The following is an 18,714-nucleotide window of genomic DNA, read 5'->3' as shown; positions in this document are numbered from 1 at the left end:
TGAAGCAATCAGAAGGTCATTTGTAATTTTGACTAGTGCTGTCTCAGTGCTATGATGCACTCTAAATCCTGACTGAAATTCCTCAAATAAATTATTATCATGGAGAAAATCACACAGCTGGTCTGCGACTACTTTCTCAAGGATCTTTGACATAAAGGAAAGATTAGATATTGGTCTATAGTTGGCTAACACCTCTGGATCCAGGGTGGGCTTTTTTAGGAGAGGTTTAATTACAGCTAACTTAAAAGACTGTGGTACATAGCCTGTTAATAAGGATATATTGATCATATCTAATATATGAGTGTTAACTAAAGGTAAGACCTCCTTAAGTAGCCTCGTTGGGATGGGGTCTAAGAGACACGTTGATGATTAGATGAATGATTTAGTGTTCACGGCGGATCATATTTCCCTGCACTACACCTTGAAAAAGTCATAATGGGCAGAGGAAGGCATGAAGTCAACAGGTCAGAGGTTTTCAGATGTCACTTCACCCTGTCGACACCATGGACGAGGAGATGTTAATCATGGAGGTGCACCGAGATGTCTTCCTACTACTCCTCTGGTTTTGTGGTTCTGTTTATAGAAACTGCATCTTGTTATATTGCACGATTATGCATGAATTCGCGAGATCTCGTGGGTCCTTGTGACTCCCACTGTCTGGCAGCCCTGCACCGCTCTTATTCATACTCTCTACCAAACTTGGTCAAGAGTAATTTGATACGATGTGTAAGTGCTGTTTGGATGCAGATGGATACCAGTGACTACTGCAGAGTCATTTGATTGGCATGTGAATGGTGATTTTCACCTGTCCCATTAAATGAAAAAGCCAGATGTTAGCAGGTGTTAGTGTTGTTTTTTTGTGCAGTGAACAAAGGGCTAAAGCTGATGTTTAGCAGGTATTATTTCCCATGATCACCATCTTGGTTTACCGAAACATATTAGCAGTAAGCACAAACTACAGCTGAGAATGATGGGGACGTCATCAGTTTGCAACTTTTAGTCATAATAAAATATTGGACAAATTACAATGATTACATGACAATGACGCTACATCAATGGTGCCCAACCAGTGTTCATGATCTAGAGTTACTCAATGGTGGATTGATTGCAGGTTGATTACAAAATTATTATTGGAAATTACAGTATTGATTTTCACTGATGATCCCATTCTGACACCAAAGTCGGTAGCGTCAGTGAACGTACACTCTCCAGAAACTTTCTTTTCTTGTAGACGCATTTTTGTTGGAACAATCACCGTCAGCACTGAAAAAATCTTGCAGCAGATCTTAAGGATTATAACTTTAAAAATGTTGAGATTTTTATCTTTGGGATTTATTTTAGTTAATAAAAAATCATCACGATCCTCACCCTGACAGGTTTGTGTATGCAATGATAGACTATAGCAAATACTGTACGTTCAAATTGGAAATAACAGGTCCCACAAAGTGAGTGCTGCAGCTGTGGTGCTTTATTTGAAGCAGTGTCCATGTGAACATTATTTTACAGGATCACACATCCACCACAGTCCACTACCTCTCTGACAGGCAGACACAACTAAGCTCAAGAAACTCTCATCAGACACCAAACACTCTTCAACAAGTTGAGTACAATTCTGAGTGAAGCCTGGTGAGTTGGAAGTGCACACTGCCTTTTAGAAGACTCTGGTTAGAAATAACTGGGCTCATTAAAAAAGGGTTGTTAAATAAAAGCAGAGACATGTCAGACTCAGAGGTCTGTGATTGTAAAAGGCAGAGAGACAGTAACAGGCAGTTTCTGTGCGTGTGAGGTCCCGTCCCTCCCTGTGTCAGTGCAATCCCCCCCCCCAAACTAATAATCTCTTATACACAAAATAGAGTTGTAAAGGCAGTTTCTTACATTTCACATTATCAGCTGTAGTTATTCGTCATACTTCATAATTAATACAGTATGTACACTGGGTTATAGTATTGGTATGTAGGTCTATTTACATTTCTGTCTATTCACAAACATACAGAACACCTGTGTCATGTGTACACCTGCTGCCATCAGCAATCATATCAACACAGAAAGTCAGTGTTTTCAACATATACACAGTCAAACTAACACTGCTTTGCATATGTTTTTGTCCTGTGCATGAATGTGCTTTGCCAAACATCAGGTCATGTGACTATTCCCTTTGATGCAGTTTGTCAAACACTTAAAAATACCATGGCCTACAAAAATCAATAAAGGTCCTCTCCTCCTCACGTTTTAAGAAAAATTAGTAGTCCTTCAGACACCTCAGAAAAGTCATGTGATCAAGACTCAAGCAGCAGACAGTCTTCGTTCTCACTGGCAGGCAGCATGAGCTGCTGCTCATAGTACAGACTCTTGGCATAGTTGATTTCTTGAGAAATTTTGATGGCGAGACTCTCATTCTTCACATGGACCTGTGGAGAAGATTGTTACTTGATTAGCAAGTGGAAATACTACTGATGGGATCAGACAGACCGACAGACAGATGAGGGGCGTTGGGAATAAAAGTAAGCATCATTGTACAGTGTGCTCCATGACCCCCCATTCACACTGTGTCAGATGATCAGAGGGTCACAGATTTATACCGTGACGTGTTGGCCCGCGGCATAGACAGTACAGGCCAATGCCAAAGGCGCCATTGTCCACAGGGGGTGCCACAAATGGGGGAAAAAAAAATCAGAATGTTTATCTTTTACTATTCTTTAGAAATACCATTACTACTATTTTGAAATATTACATAAGACCACCACAACATAACTACATACAAAAGCCTACTAAATAACAGAGAGGAAATTTTTTCTGGGTTCCTCCCGGCCCCCAGCCTCCCTTACCCGCTCATTACACTTAACCTGCTCTCTGGGGGATATGGGCGAATTATCCAATTTCTTGTGACGTCACTACACCACTGAGAGAAGGGGATGTGGGGAGAAAGAACACGAAAACAACAACCCCAAAACAAAACAGGCCATGTAATGAAGGACTGAATGACTGTAAAACTGTTTAGTAATTTTTTTATAGTGTAGATTTCTGTGTTTCCCTAAAGTAGATCACATCACTCCAGTTCTGAAGTCTTTACACTGGCTTTCTGTCTGTTAGAAAATTGACTTCAAAATACTCTTGTGGGTTTAGAAGCACTGAATGGTTTAGGACCCAAATACATTTCTGAGCTTCTGCTACACTTTGAACCATGCAGACCTCTCACGTCTTCTGGGACAGGACTGCTTTGTGTCCCCTGAGTCAAGGGGAAAATCTCGAGCCTTTACTATGTTTTCTATTTTATTACATTGAATTATGCTGGTGTATGCTATACAAACAAAGCTGTCACTAATTTCCTGCTATTCTGTGTGGATGTAGCTAGCTGTGTAGGAAGATGGAAGAGGATGATGTCCCACAACACCAGAACTATCTGATTGACTAAATAAATCAGAGGTGTGGGCAGCTTTAACATCTCTTTCCAGAAACTATATTCCCCTTGGGACCAAAATGTTTCAGGAACAATGCAACCACTGGAACTAATCACAGGAACTAAACTAGACACTACAAGTCCCTTTTGTACATTTCTGATCACATTTTCAATGCATTTGAAGAACTATCAAGGCAGATTAGACCCATGGTGGTATTTGAAAAGCAATTTTCACACACAACAAGTAGTGCTTGTCTGACCCTCATCCTAATATCACTAGCTGGGTACTCCCTTGTTGGTACACAAGTAGTAGTTGCCACAGCCACTGTTTGTTCAATCAGCAACAGTCTGCCTTGCAAACTCTGCCCCCTTAAGCTGCTGAACCTTTAGAGAGTTCTGCTCCAACAGCAGGGACATCTCTGCCCTGTGGAAGGATCCTGTTCCTTCAGTCAAAAACCAGGTTTAGCTCCTGAGTTCCTCTGAAGGGTCTTGGTCCCTTGAGAAAGTTTTTTCAGAGGGAATGTCTTAAATGTTCCGGTTACTCAACAAACCTCAGCATTTATTGGGATTACTTCCATCAAAAGGGTAGTTCCTATGAGAACTGTTGACAGTGTCTTGTGTAGATTATCCAGAGTAACAGTAATGGTGTCTTGAGTGACATGGTCCTGTTGAATTTCTTGTGAATTGTACTTTGTGTAGTCATTTTTTGACAATTTTTTTCCAAAGGAGCAAAAACTAAAATCCATTCAATTCCACTGTAGTAGGGGTTGAGGCATGAAATCCCAGAGACAGAGATCTCAGTACCTGGACAAAATACAGTTACCACTTGTGGTTGTAAACCAACAAGTCAAGTTGCAGCTTACATCCATGTCCGTCTCTGTCCAGACTCAGATAATATACTGTAGAAGAAATTTAAAACCAAAATCATCACCCCACAGTTGTATGCCTCCGAGCACCAGTTAAGTCTCTGTCACAGTTTACATCTATGTCTGTAATGCTTCACACACATCTTTCCCCCCAGCAGCACAGAAGATCTATATAAAGTTAAGGTGGACACCCAAGAAGAGTGTCACCAATTCAGCCTGTGACCAAATATTTCCCTTTCTGTTCCTGAGATATGACATTAAATATTGGCCAGAAAAATATTTTATGCATAACATTATGATGTCACAGTAAAGTTGACCTTTGACCTTTTGGATATGTCTTTACCTCATCATTTTATCCTATTAGGTGAGGTTTTGTCAAAATTTGCATATGAATTCTTGAGCTATGGCCAAAAACACATTTTGTGAGGTCACACTCACCTTGGAAATGGAAATGGAGAAAAAGTAAGAACAATGTTGAGAGAACGTGGGGCAACATAACAAAAGCATATAAGGAAACAGCAGAGATAGTCTTAGGCTTTAGAAAGAAAGGAGATAAACAATGGATAACACCTGAGGCATGGACAAAAATAAGTGAGAGAAAGAAAGCCAAAGACAAACTACTGAGTGCAAAGTCACCTAGATTAACTGAATGTGTAAAAGAGGAATATCGGATGAAAGACTTGGAAGTCAAGAAGAGTGCCTGGAGGGATAAGAGAGCCTTTATGGAGAAACTGGCAAGTGAAGCAGAAATGGCAGCAGGTAAGGGACAACTTGGTACGGTGTATAAGATCACGAAACGCTAAGTGGTCGAAGGAACATTTGCACTAAATTAATTAAGGATAAACAAGGAAAACTTTTAACAACTGAAAGGGAACAAGCTGTAACATGGGCCCAGCATTTTGAAGAAGTGCTTAACTGAACATGAACCCTCCATCCCAAGCTGAAGTAGAAGCAGCAATCAAACAAATGAAGAAGGGGAAAGCTCCTGGAATTGATTTGCTGCAGGCAGAACTACTTATGGCAGATATCACCACAGCCTCCAGGGTTTTGACTGAGCTCTTTGCTACAATCTGGGAGCAAAATGTCATCCCAAAGGATTGGAGCAAGGATCTCATATACAGGCTTCCTAAGAAAGGAGATCTGAGGAATTTTAACAACTGTCCTCTTTGAGAGATTGGAAAATGCCATAGATTCCAAGCTTAAAGAAGAGCAGGCTGGATTCCGGAAAGGTCGAGGATGCATAGACCAGATCTTTACTCTAAGGAACATCACAGAACAGTGTATTGAGTGGAATGCCCCCTTGTACGTCAACTTCATTGACTTTGAGAAGGTGTTTGATAGTGTTCACTGTGAAAGGCTATGGAAGATCGTACGGACCTATGGAATACCACTCAAAATGGTAAACATCATAAGGACATTCTATGAACACTCTGAATGCAGTGTGATCCTAGATTTTATATACCTTGGAAGTCACATAAGCAGCGAAAGTGGAACACAAAAATCAAATCAAATCAAATTCATTTATTTATAAAGCACATTTAAAACAACAGCCGTTGAACCAAAATGCTGAACAATCATGAGCATAAAAGCAACACAATAAATAAATAAAAAGAAACACAAACAGGTTACACAGACAAAAATGCCAAACTCTCATACGGAGTTAAAAGCCAAAGAATAAAAATGTGCATTAAGATGTGATTTAAAAACAGGCAGTGAGGGGGACAGTCTGACATGCAGGGGCAGCTCGTTCCAGAGTTTGGGGGCTGCAACTGAAAAGGCCCGGTCTCCCCTTTGCTTTAGCCTAGATCTTGGCATAACTAAAAGGGACTGAGAGCACGTGGAGGTGCATGGGCCACTAAAAGATCGGACAAATAAATGGGAGCAAGCTCATGTAAAGATTTATAAACAAAGGTTAAAAATTTAAAATCAATTCTAAAACATACAGGGAGCCATTGAAGGGAGGCTAGCACAGGAGAAATGTGCTCTCTCTTGCCTCTTCTGTTTAAAAGGCGAGCTGCAGCATTTTGAACCTGCTGCAGTCATGAAAGGGAGTTCTGGCTAATCCCAACATAAAGGGCATTGCAATAGTCCAGACGGGTAGAAATAAAAGCATGGATGAGTCTTTCAAAGTCGTTAAAAGAGAGGCAGGACTTAACCGTAGATAAAAGCCTCAGTTGATAAAAGCTAGATTTGACGACTGAATTTATGTGTTTATCCAAATTAAAACCACTGTCCATGATCACACCAAGGTCTCTGACAGATGATTTTACATATGGCCTTACATTGCTCAGGTCCATATTGGGGCCAACACATGCACCACTGGGTCCAAATATCAAAATCTCTGTCTTTTCTTCATTAAAACGGGGCCTTCCATACTTTAATGTCTTCAAGATAGTCCAGCAGTAGCTGGAGGTGCCATTTTGTTTTAAAGGCAGATAAATTTGTGTGTCATCTGCAGGGCAGGAATTTCACAAGGGCCACGAGGGCAATGGCTCTCGTGGCCTCCCAATTTGGCCCTGTGCCCTTGAAAAAAATATCTGCCCTAAGGCCACAGTGGCCTTGATGCCCCGCCCGCACTGCCCCAGGTGATTTTGCGGTTTTCTCCTCTGTCTCTTTCCTGTCAACATGGGTTTGACAGCGTTTATTGAAAAAAAAATAATGCAATGACATTCTGGATTCTTATTGGGCAACATCAAATGAGACGATACGTACATCACCAGTGGGGGGTTTGATTCGAGCCTGGCATGAACCGCTCGGATGGGCTGTAACGACAGTTTGACACCAATCTATCACCGGCCAACCAGGAGACTTCATCAAACGCCAGGGCAGGGATCGGTACCGAGACCCGGTATTAAACAACCCAAGGCAAGTTTAATAAACACCGTAATAACAGTAAGCTCTGCCATTATCGGCGTTACTTTTTAAAGTTTCGGTTTCATCATCATTCTGCAGCCTCTCTCCTGCTCTCTGCATGTCACCCCTCACAGCGTGTGCACACACACAGACACACAAACTCAACAGCAGAGAGGCCGTGGTGCAGATGAAGGGAATATAACGTCAAGATGACTCTAGTTAACGACAACTACACTTGTTACTGTGAGTAAGTGCAATAAAACCTCTGCCAGCCAAGCCAATACTTTATCAATAGCTACATGTGATCAGCATGTAGAAAGCCATATTTCAATCTGCTCTGTCCACAGTCTCTCATTCTCTGCTATTATGATTTATGATCGCAGTAGACACAAGCACATCACGCTCGCGGTGCTAACAGCAAAGTGTTAAATACAAACTAAAATGAAAGTTGTCTGTTGTAGGCTAACACTTTATCTGAACATGTAGGCTACCTGTGGCAGCGACCTGCAGACAGTGAGTGTCCTCAGTAGAGGAGGGACAGAGAGCAGGATGAATGATTGATACTGATGTTTGTCTTCATGCTGAGATAACGTGACTTTCTTCACTCAGTATTGTGATGTCAGGAGGAAAATTTATATTCCAGTCAGATATTATTGGGTTTTAAATAGTGACTTTGTTGTTGTAAACATGACTGTTGCTGCCATGTATAAAACTATATCCTGTGTAACTGACCTATAAGGAAAGCATCAGGAGATGAGGTGTGGGCATGTGTGTGTGTGTGTGGAGGAGAGGGAGAGAGGGAGATGCTGGTAGAGAGATAGTGTGTGTTATTAGATACTGTTAATGTCACTTTGACAGCTCTCTTTTAGTCTGTTTCTGCATCATGTTGAGGAGGGCCATGCCTGTATATATAAATAGGCTATATATAGTATGCTAAAAATGTGGCCCGTCGACATTATCTGGTTTTGAAATGTGGCCCAGTTGAAATAGTAATTGAATAACCCTGCTGTAGTTTGTTTGTTTGTTAGCTACCTAACAACACATCAAACATAAGTGTAAGCCAGTCTTGTTCAGTGAATCAGTTTATCATGTACACTCAAAAAATATTTAGGCCTAATATTTAAGATTGTTTGCTTAAATACATGAACCTGGTTGTTCTATATTTAAAACACATTGGGTTTATTAGTGCTATTAAATAAATCACATTATTACTTATTAAACTCATTATTATTACTTGAGCTTGTTTTATTTATTCATTTCACAGATAGTTATACATCCTTAGTCCTTAAATTCATTATGGAAGTGGACTTAAAATCACTGTTTTATCGTATGGCCTTGCTGCCTTGGCTTTTGGCCTTTGTGCCCTCAAAAAATTGACAACACGAAAGGCCAAGTGGCCTTGCCTCTAAAATTAAGAAATTCCAGGCCTGGTCATCTGCATAAAAATGAAATGCAATGCCATGCTTTCTCAGAATTGAACCCAGGGGGAGCATATAAAGGGAAAAGAGGATAGGCCCAAGAATGGGCCCCTGAGGCACTCCACATGGTAAAGGTGCTGAGGAGGACACACAATCACCAAGGCTGACAGAGAAGCTTCTGTCAGTCAAGTAAGACCTAAACCACTCCAACGCAGTTCCTTGTATGCCAATATGATGCTCTAGGCGAGCGATAAGGATACTATGATCCACTGTATCAAAGGCAGCTGAGAGGTCTAGGATCATAAGAAGGGCAGAATTCCCTGCATCAGTGGCTTATAAAAGATCATTAAAAACTTTCAAAAGTGCTGTTTCAGTACTATGAAAGGCTTTAAAACCAGACTGGAACACCTTGAGAGTACCATTTGAATTTAAGAAGGACTGCAATAGAACATGCACAATTTTTTCCAAAATCTTTGAAAGAAAAGGAAGTTTTGAAATGGGCCTAAAATTTGAGAAGACAGAGGTGTCCAGATTAGGTTTTTTAATCAGTGGTTGCACAACCGCATGCTTAAAATTTGCTGGTACAACCCTTGAAACCACGGTGGTGTGGTGGTTAGCACTCTCGCCTCACAGCAAGGGGGCTGCCGGTTCAATCCCGGGCGTGGGAGCCCTTCTGTGCGGAGTTTGCATGTTCTCCCCGTGTCAGCGTGGGTTCTCTCCGGGCACTCCGGCTTCCTCCCACAGTCCAAAGACATGCAGATTGGGGACTAGGTTAATTCAACTCTAAATTGTCCGTAGGTGTGAATGTGAGCATGAATGGTTGTTTGTCTCTATGTGGTAGCCCTGCGATAGTCTGGCGACCTGTCCAGGGTGTACCCTGCCTCTCGCCCGATGTCAGCTGGGATAGCCCCCCCGCGACCCTCAAGAGGATGAACCCTTGGAACCAAACTGCTATTTAAAATAGTTTGGATGCAAGGTCCAATAGTTTCACAGGTATCTTTAAAAAAGCGAGAGGGAATAACATCTGTGGGACAAGTAGAAGGTTTCATATGACCAATTATATCATTTAACTGAGAAAGAGACACAGGTTCAAACTCCTTAAAAACAGCAGAGCAAGTGACGGCAGTGGAGGGGTCATAAGAAGGCGGTGAAATGCGTGATGGCCACGATCTTGCCAATAAAAAAAAAAAATAAATAAATAAATAAAAAAGACATCATGGCACGCCTTCACAAAGCAAGAGATGCTTTTAGCCAACTTCATTACATGTGGAAGTCTAAACAGTATAGCCTCAAAACTAAGATGAGGATCTACATCAGTGATTTTAAGGCCATCCTGCTGTATGGCTCTGAGTGCTGGAGAGTGACAAAAACTGGCCATGATCTGCGACTGGCCAGTCAGTCTAAAATATGACGATTTAAAATCGTCAAATCGGTCAAATTCCTGGCGTGCTGCATGACTGACATCGTGTAACATCAGCAGTGCACACACGCGCACATGTGCAACTCATGGCATGGGCGATATGAGGAAATGAAACATGGGTGGCTTCTCACCTAAATCATTCACGCACTCTCAAAACAGAGAAGGAGAAAGTCATTAATTGTCCGTGTTAAACTTAACCGTCTACTAAAGAAATTACCCACAAATGCTATATAAATGCTAGACCCAAAATTTATCTATGTTTTTATTTATGCATGCCTTTTTTACTTATTTATTTTCATACTGTACCTGAAGTTATTCATTCATTCATTCATTTTCTAACCGCTTCTTCCTCTTGAGGGTCGCGGGGGGGCTGGAGCCTATCCCAGCTACATCGGGCGAGAGGCAGGGTACACCCTGGACAGGTCGCCAGACTATCGCAGGGCTGACACATAGAGACAAACAACCATTCACGCTCACATTCACACCTAGGGCCAATTTAGAGTCTCCAATTAACCTAGTCCCCAATCTGCATGTCTTTGGACTGTGGGAGGAAGCCGGAGTGCCTGGAGAGAACCCACGCTGACACGGGGAGAACATGCAAACTCCGCACAGAAGGGCTCCCACACCCGGGATCGAACCGGCAACCCTCTTGCTGTGAGGCGAGAGTGCTAACCACCACACCACCGTGCCGCCCTACCTGAAGTTATATTTGAGCAAAAAGGAAAATGTTTGTTAACCTGTGGCCCTATTTTTTTTTGTTTGTTTGAGATGATTATTAAAAAGCTGGTTCTATCTTGGTTAAAATGTTCTAATAAAGGAAAGATAGAAAATATTGCCATATCTTGTGTGCTGTAAAGTGGTTTGAAAAAAATGAAATCGGAATCGGCCAAAATCGGAATTGGCCGTCCAAGCAATCTGCAAATTGGAAATCGGTATCGGCCCAAAAATTAAATAAATGCTGTCTTCACTTGGAGACTACTTCAACAGAGGACAAAGGACTGACAGAGAGCTTTATCACATGGTGCAACGACAATTGCCTGATGATCAATAGCAAAAAACAGTGAGCTATCAGAGGAGCAAGAGGCCCCTGATCCTGGTTGTTATCCAGAGAGGAAGTGAGAGGGCTGACCTTTGACCTTTTGAATATAAATGATAACCCCCTCCCTCATTTTATTCTATTAGACATTTATGTGAAGTGTTGTCATAATTAACATGAATTCTTGAGTTTATGGCCAATAACATGTTGTGTGAGGTCACAGTGACTTTGACCTTTGAGTAACAAGCAGTAACATAGTGAAACCAATGCTATCTGCATAGAGAGATACCAGCAGCGGGAGCTGAGAAAATATTTGATATTTTTGTGTTATGTGGGTGTCGCTAAAGCAATTGTGCTATCCAGAGACTGACAATGTAAAATGAGTCAGATGAGTGTCTCACCATGGGTTTCTGATGGGAGGGGCCAGGAATGGCCACACCACTGCTGGTGCTCTCGGCCTTCTTGGTAAGCTGCACATATACCTTCCCATGATCCTTAGAGACCAGACAATGGTAGAGGTCATCATACTTGACTTCCAGGAAGATGGCCTCACGGTCCACATATTCCCCCGGCCTCAGGAAGTAGACCACTTTGGAGGAGATGAGGACGCAATAGCTGTCGATTGGCTCCACAGCGATGAAGCTATTGTGGCAAACAGAAACTGAACTTTCAGTGTAATGGAACAGCAGGTGATAAGAGCGTTAAGCAGGATTTATACTTCTGCGATGGACTGATGCCATAACCTGCGCCATAACCTACGCCATAACCTAAACCGTACCCTATGCAGTAGCCATTACATGCACCTCCCCAGAAATGTAACTAAATGTCACAGCAACGCAGCTGTCCTGTCTATTTCTGTAAGCTGAAAACATGTCCCTCAGTGGAAACAAAGCTTTTATTTACTTTTATTTCATAGATAAGAAAAAAATTAATTGTGAAGACAATAAAGTCCCTAGAAAATAGCATTCTAAGTCTTGTGTGGGATTTATCCTGGCTTCATATGAGTAATTTATACAATGTAAAATGCCATGGGCTTGTGCTAATAACAGCATGTTGTATTTGTTTGGAAAACGTGTTTATATAAGACAGTTGTTTTGTCAGTGAACCTTGTGAGCTGTAATGGAGCCGAATTTTCTAACGTTACCTTTGATAAATGTTGCTGTTGTTCCTGGCCTCATATGAGTAGAGGAAAACTGCGCTAGCTGCTAGGCTAATTTATACAATGTAAAATGCCACCGGATTGTGCTAGTAACAATAAAATGTTATAGTATAAAAGTATAAGTCTGCCGTAAGACACACAGAGTGTGTTTGAATGTAGTGAAATGGGTGAGACTCACAACTCAGAGTGGATGTTGTCAGTGAGGCGGAAGAGCTGCTCCTGACCGTCCGCCTGGGTGGCCGAGTGTCGAGGCAGCAGACCCTGAGGTCCCTTACAACAGCGAGGCTTCCTGACCCGCTGCACACCAAGTCTGATAAACACAGCAACAACACAAACACTTTACACACAGTACAGTACACACCTTCGACTAGTTTAGGTATCAGGACTTCGTAGTTTCAGTAGTGTCCAGATCTCTTTTTTTTTTTTCTTTTTTATATATCCATGTTGATATGAGTTTGTTGGCACTGTTTCTCTCCCTGCTTTTGTCATGAGATTTGCTTCAGCATTCTAAAATCCAGTCATTACATGTCCTTCCAAATCAGTTCACAGCATAAACCTCCTTAACATACAGCTATGGTAATTTACTTTCAATAAACGTTAGCAAATTCAGCTCTCAGTGTATTCTCTGTAGAGACCTGAAAGTCTCTTTGACTCTGTATAATACAAACGTCATTTTTTCAAAGGTTCATATAATAATTAAGTAAGAGACTCAACCCACCTGTGGTTACTGAGACTAGCCATGTCCCGGACTGTCTGTGCTGTCTCTGAGGCAAAGTCAAGAGCTCCAGCCACTGGTTTGGTCACAGTGCCCACCAGACCTTTTCCCAGGCCTGAGAAGAAGCCGCTGACTCCACCTTCTGTCTTCACACCCTCCACTGTGGACGTAATGATGCTCGTCATGCCTCCAATGATACCTGGGGGGAAGGGGGTGTTTATTTAAAAGGACAAGCAAACTTGCACAGGAGATCTTCCCCCAGGAAATTTTTTGCCCTCTGACTACATAAATGGTCTTTTGCACGAGACATTTCTTCCATTCCATTTCTTCAATTTCTTTTTCTGACTTAATATTTTAGTTTTTTTTACTTTGGCCCATGATGTCAACTCCTCATTATAATCATGTTGTAATGCCTGAAAATGCACTTATGTTTTAATCCTGCCAGACCACAAGAGCCTGTACCCCTCCCTCATCAACGTGCCTTGTCACAGTCACCACAGTTAACGCACTTAAATCAAGTGATCTGCAGAGCAGCATCACCCTGACCTGCCTTCATGGACAGCCAAGTAACAACAGCATTTGCCCTAAGCTTTGGTATTGTTGGTAACTGTTGTCAGATTAAACTACAATTAAAACATCTCAATACAGCCAGTATAATTTAGGCAATAACCCACCGTTAAACTCAATAACAAGTAAGCAAGTCTGACGTAAAATCACACCGTCTCCTTCCAGCTCTCTAGCTGATCCCAGTTCACCAGCTGCTTGAGACAGACGCTGAATTGCTTTCCCACATCCACGTCTTTAAAAACCGAAACTTAACTCGAAATAATGTTTAGATGTCCCACGCCCATGCTCTGATAATTTATTTCAATAAATCTGAAATATGGTTTGGTGCTGCACATTTCTTGTGCCAAGAGCGCAGAGAAGGAGTTTTAAAAAAAGTGAATTTTAATTTTATTTCTGAACCAGAAATAAAACATAAAGAACAGAACGTAAAGAATTGAGCTGATTAAATTAAAGGGTTCTGGTGAGAAATTAAGAGAAGAGAATATAAAATAAACCTTGCATTTAAGGCCTGAAGAAAAGAACCATGTTTGTAAAAAAGCTGAATTTTATGTAAATGAACCAAACTACTCCCCAGATGACTTTTTTTCTCTAAAGAACTCCATTAACTTCATACCTAAAAGAACTTTGTGGTAGAAATCATCCTCATTGTGTGAATGTGTCAGAGCAGCTTCTACTCTGTACATCCAGAACCATTTAAACCTCACTGTGGATAGTATAGTACTTCTTAGTTTTAACACTAGGGGGTGCTACTGTTAAACAAGGCAATTAAAACTCATCTAAATGCAGTGTGATGAATCTCTGAATAATCAACATCAGTCTCTCCCTCCCCGACTTCTACCGGGAACTGCCCATTGATTCGACATCCCATTGTTCTGACCATATTAAACTCATTGTTCCGAAGTCCGTTCCGAAATCATCATGATGCCCTGTGGTTAAGGTCTGGTTAGGTTTAGGCAAAAAAAACACTTGGTTCGGGTTAGGAAAAAATCATGGTGTGGGTTAAAATGAAAAAGAAAGTGGCAAACACATAAGCTGTGAGCCTGCTCTGCCTCAAGCCGGTCGCGGCGCACCATACGCCCACCGCGAGCCGTTCAGCACCGCGGACAGTCGGACTAATGGGATGTCGAACCAATGGGCTGTCGAACCAATGACATGGACCCCTTCTACCGGAGCTTGGAAAAGGAAAAGTTTCCACTGATGAGATGCCACGCAAAAAGAGTGAGTCTGTTCGGCTCAACATACAGTACAGGCCAAAAGTTTGGACACACCTTCTCATTCAATGCGTTTTCTTTATTTTCATGACTATTTACATTGTAGATTCTCACTGAAGGCATCAAAACTATGAATGAACACATGTGGAGTTATGTACTTAACAAAAAAGGTGAAATAACTGAAAACATGTTTTATATTCTAGTTTCTTCAAAATAGCCACCCTTTGCTCTGATTACTGCTTTGCACACTCTTGGCATTCTCTCCATGAGCTTCAAGAGGTAGTCACCTGAAATGGTTTTCCAACAGTCTTGAAGGAGTTCCCAGAGGTGTTTAGCACTTGTTGGCCCCTTTGCCTTCACTCTGCGGTCCAGCTCACCCCAAACCATCTCCATTGGGTTCAGGTCCGGTGACTGTGGAGGCCAGGTCATCTGCCGCAGCACTCCATCACTCTCCTTCTTGGTCAAATAGCCCTTACACAGCCTGGAGGTGTGTTTGGGGTCATTGTCCTGTTGAAAAATAAATGATGGTCCAACTAAACGCAAACCGGATGGGATGGCATGTCGCTGCAGGATGCTGTGGTAGCCATGCTGGTTCAGTGTGCCTTGAATTTTGAATAAATCCCCAACAGTGTCACCAGCAAAACACCCCCACACCATCACACCTCCTCCTCCATGCTTCACAGTGGGAACCAGGCATGTGGAATCCATCCGTTCACCTTTTCTGCGTCTCACAAAGACACAGCGGTTGGAAGCAAAGATCTCAAATTTGGACTCATCAGACCAAAGCACAGATTTCCACTGGTCTAATGTCCATTCCTTGTGTTTCTTGGCCCAAACAAATCTCTTCTGCTTGTTGCCTCTCCTTAGCAGTGGTTTCCTAGCAGCTATTTGACCATGAAGGCCTGATTCGCGCAGTCTCCTCTTAACAGTTGTTCTAGAGATGGGTCTGCTGCTAGAACTCTGTGTGGCATTCATCTGCTCTCTGATCTGAGCTGCTGTTAACTTGCGATTTCTGAGGCTGGTGACTTGGATGAACTTATCCTCAGAAGCAGAGGTGACTCTTGGTCTTCCTTTCCTGGGTCGGTCCTCATGTGTGCCAGTTTCGTTGTAGCGCTTGATGGTTTTTGCGACTCCACTTGGGGACACATTTAAAGTTTTTGCAATTTTCCGGACTGACTGACCTTCATTTCTTAAAGTAATGATGGCCACTCGTTTTTCTTTAGTTAGCTGATTGGTTCTTGCTATAATATGAATTTTAACAGTTGTCCAATAGGGCTGTCGGCTGTGTATTAACCTGACTTCTGCAAAACACAACTGATGGTCCCAACCCCATTGATAAAGCAAGAAATTCCACTAATTAACCCTGATAAGGCACACCTGTGAAGTGGAAACCATTTCAGGTGACTACCTCTTGAAGCTCATGGAGAGAATGCCAAGAGTGTGCAAAGCAGTAATCAGAGCAAAGGGTGGCTATTTTGAAGAAACTAGAATATAAAACATGTTTTCAGTTATTTCACCTTTTTTTGTTAAGTACATAACTCCACATGTGTTCATTCATAGTTTTGATGCCTTCAGTGAGAATCTACAATGTAAATAGTCATGAAAATAAAGAAAACGCATTGAATGAGAAGGTGTGTCCAAACTTTTGGCCTGTACTGTACATATGTGAGCAAACATTTTCTCTGTTAACGCTGAACAAAAGAAAACTGAGAACCAAAATGACTGCCAGCCATCTCCGTGATGTCCTTTGCATCTCAACCACCAAGTTCACTCCTGACCTGCCAGCCATCCTTCAATCCAAAGCGCAGCATCTAGCTCCCACTGAGTGCAATGCCACACACGAAGGAGTAAACATCACTGTGCACAGCGCACACACACTGCGCAAAATCAGCTGATTGAAACTTTCCCTACTGTGAGGCAGATTCAATCGCTCCGTGGTCAAGTCACATTTGTCCGCATTATTGGCTCGAGGTGCGTCAGATTAGCCACTGCAGCTGGACTGTCAGCGCCGCGACTGATTTAAATACCCAGCGCAGCTGATACTCACCGATGTAACTCACTAAGAATTATGTGCACCCCAGTTAATAAGCCCAATTCCGTCAATTAAAGTTAATAACATTTTCTAACAAATGTTAATTGGTGTGTTAATTAGCCCAATAATTTACATAACAGGCTTGAAATGTACCCATCCCAGTTTCCCCTTATTGTTCCCCCTCTGTACAGGGCTGTGAAGGGGATCACCATCCTGACTAAGGAGAAATCTAAGGCTGCTGTTTTGAGAATAAGCTACCAACTAGGCTTGTGCCGGTTTGAAAATTTTCCAACCGGTTTGATTTAAAGCCAAATATCTAACGAACAAACGGATATATCGAATTATATACCTAATTTTACCACTGGGGGTCGCATTTGAGCTATTTTTCCCAATAAAAGCCCATTATAGGTGTAATGCGTCTCCAATCCACTAGGTGGCGATAATGCTGTATTAACTGCCAATACACACAAGGTTACAGAAGAAGAAGAAGAAGAAGAAGAAACAGAAGGACACTTCTCTGGCGGCAGCAGCAGCAGCAGACAGCTGAGCGGAGCTGCGGAGTCCACAGTCTGCAGAGCCTCTGAGACAAACTAAACAAAACACTTGCAGGCTCCTCCACTTCATTTAAAAACATACATAAACCTTATTAAGTTGTCATAATGCATGTTACAATGCAAGATAAGTTGAATATAGTCCCTTGACACGCCGCTGATGTGAAAAGCTCCCCCCCCGACCCGGTTTATCCGGTTGACGTGAATTAAACTGCTCTTAAACCAGACCAAACTGGTTAAACCGGAAATCGGCACAAGCCTACTACCAACCTTTTTTCTGAATAAATAAATGAAAATCCATTAATGGAAAGCTGTGGTTTAGGCTGCTTTTTTAAGCATATTCAACAATAAAGCATATTGTGATGTGCTTTTTATTGATTTTGTCTAACTTTAATACATGAGATGTGAGGCTATATACCTCACCTATAGTAAGTGGCCCGGCCCAGCTCTTCGTATATTTTTCTGTATGTGGCCCTCAGTGAAAAAAGTTTGGACACCCCTGCAGTACAGAATGCCTGAGAGTGTTACTGCCATATTTTCTATTATTTTTTTTATTTTGATTTATCATCTGCCACCTAAATTTTGTTTTCCTTGACATAAATAAATACATTTCCGCCATAAATTGATGCAGGAAAAAAAAATCACCAGAATGCAGGAAATGAAGCGTTTGAGGCTCAAAATTTCCTGGGAGGGTCCCAAAACCCCACCATTTCATATGTGTCCCTAATACTCTTTAAACAAAATGATGCTCTTAGCTGCATCATTGTGTGGCTATTAAAATAAATATGTAAGTAAGCTAAACATGTTAGTGTTTATAACTTTATTTTTTTAAATTAAGAATTATGAGAGAGGTGCCCCCCCTTTTTTGCCTGAGCATCTGCCCCCAAAAATGTCTTTGCACAGGACTGTGTCTTACCATGGGGGGGTATTATAGTTTCACACATGCAGGACCTGCATGAATCAGAGAAAGCAACTAAACTGGAACTCCTATGAAAGTGCAAATGCTGTCGCATCAACCAGGGATCACTGGACATCAGTAAGTAAACAAAAGTACCTCAGGGTAACTGCGCACCATATTAACATTGATTGGACATTGCACTCCTTTGCTTTAATGGTTCGATATACAGAAGAATGCTTTGTAGGAACATGTAACTCTAAAAGTCAAGATCATAAAGTAAATTTCTTTGCATTCATTTGAATCCCAATCAAGACACTCTGGTAAGCACTGATTCACCTTGTTAATATAGACTTCAAAACTGTTTAAAATGCAAAATAACGGAATTTTAAACTTGTGTTAAAAATGTGACTATTGAAATTCATCCATTAATCACGATTCAGTTTTTTTCCCTGTCTGACAGCCCTAATATCTATAATTTTCTATATTCACAACTGTTACATTGCTTGTAGTGTTCACTGCCCCAAACCCATCAGGCAATAATGTCAGTTTTATTCAGTGTTGTTCAGTGTTGAGGTGTGAAAAGAGTCTTAT

At 41.7% G+C, this 18,714-nt stretch overlaps 2 protein-coding genes across 7 annotated transcripts in view; one reads left to right on the top strand and one right to left on the bottom strand.

The window, feature by feature from the left end:
* LOC125892003 (immunoglobulin superfamily member 21-like) overlaps positions 1–18,714 on the top strand; it is a 437,371-nt gene that overhangs the window by 153,242 nt on the left and 265,415 nt on the right. The gene's annotated exons all lie outside the window — the stretch shown is intronic.
* The window catches only part of vps13d (vacuolar protein sorting 13 homolog D), a 396,056-nt gene continuing 378,792 nt past the window's right edge, over positions 1,451–18,714 (bottom strand). For 5 of the 6 annotated variants that reach the window (XM_049581624.1, XM_049581623.1, XM_049581627.1 and 2 more), the window contains exons 66-69: positions 12,868–13,063; positions 12,328–12,459; positions 11,392–11,632; positions 1,451–2,408 (exon numbers count right to left, since the gene is read on the bottom strand). In XM_049581624.1, the coding sequence (XP_049437581.1) occupies positions 2,277–2,408; positions 11,392–11,632; positions 12,328–12,459; positions 12,868–13,063 (701 nt within the window). In that variant the 3' untranslated portion in view covers positions 1,451–2,276. Of the gene's footprint in view, positions 2,409–11,391; positions 11,652–12,327; positions 12,460–12,867; positions 13,064–18,714 lie in introns of those variants that run through there. The other variant, XM_049581628.1, reaches the window with a different exon arrangement.

Source organism: Epinephelus fuscoguttatus, linkage group LG7 (assembly GCF_011397635.1).
Source record: "Epinephelus fuscoguttatus linkage group LG7, E.fuscoguttatus.final_Chr_v1".
NCBI classification, from domain to species: Eukaryota; Metazoa; Chordata; class Actinopteri; order Perciformes; family Serranidae; genus Epinephelus; species Epinephelus fuscoguttatus.
The sequence above is the reverse complement of the archived record's forward strand: the minus strand, read 5'-3'. Positions and strand labels throughout refer to the sequence as shown.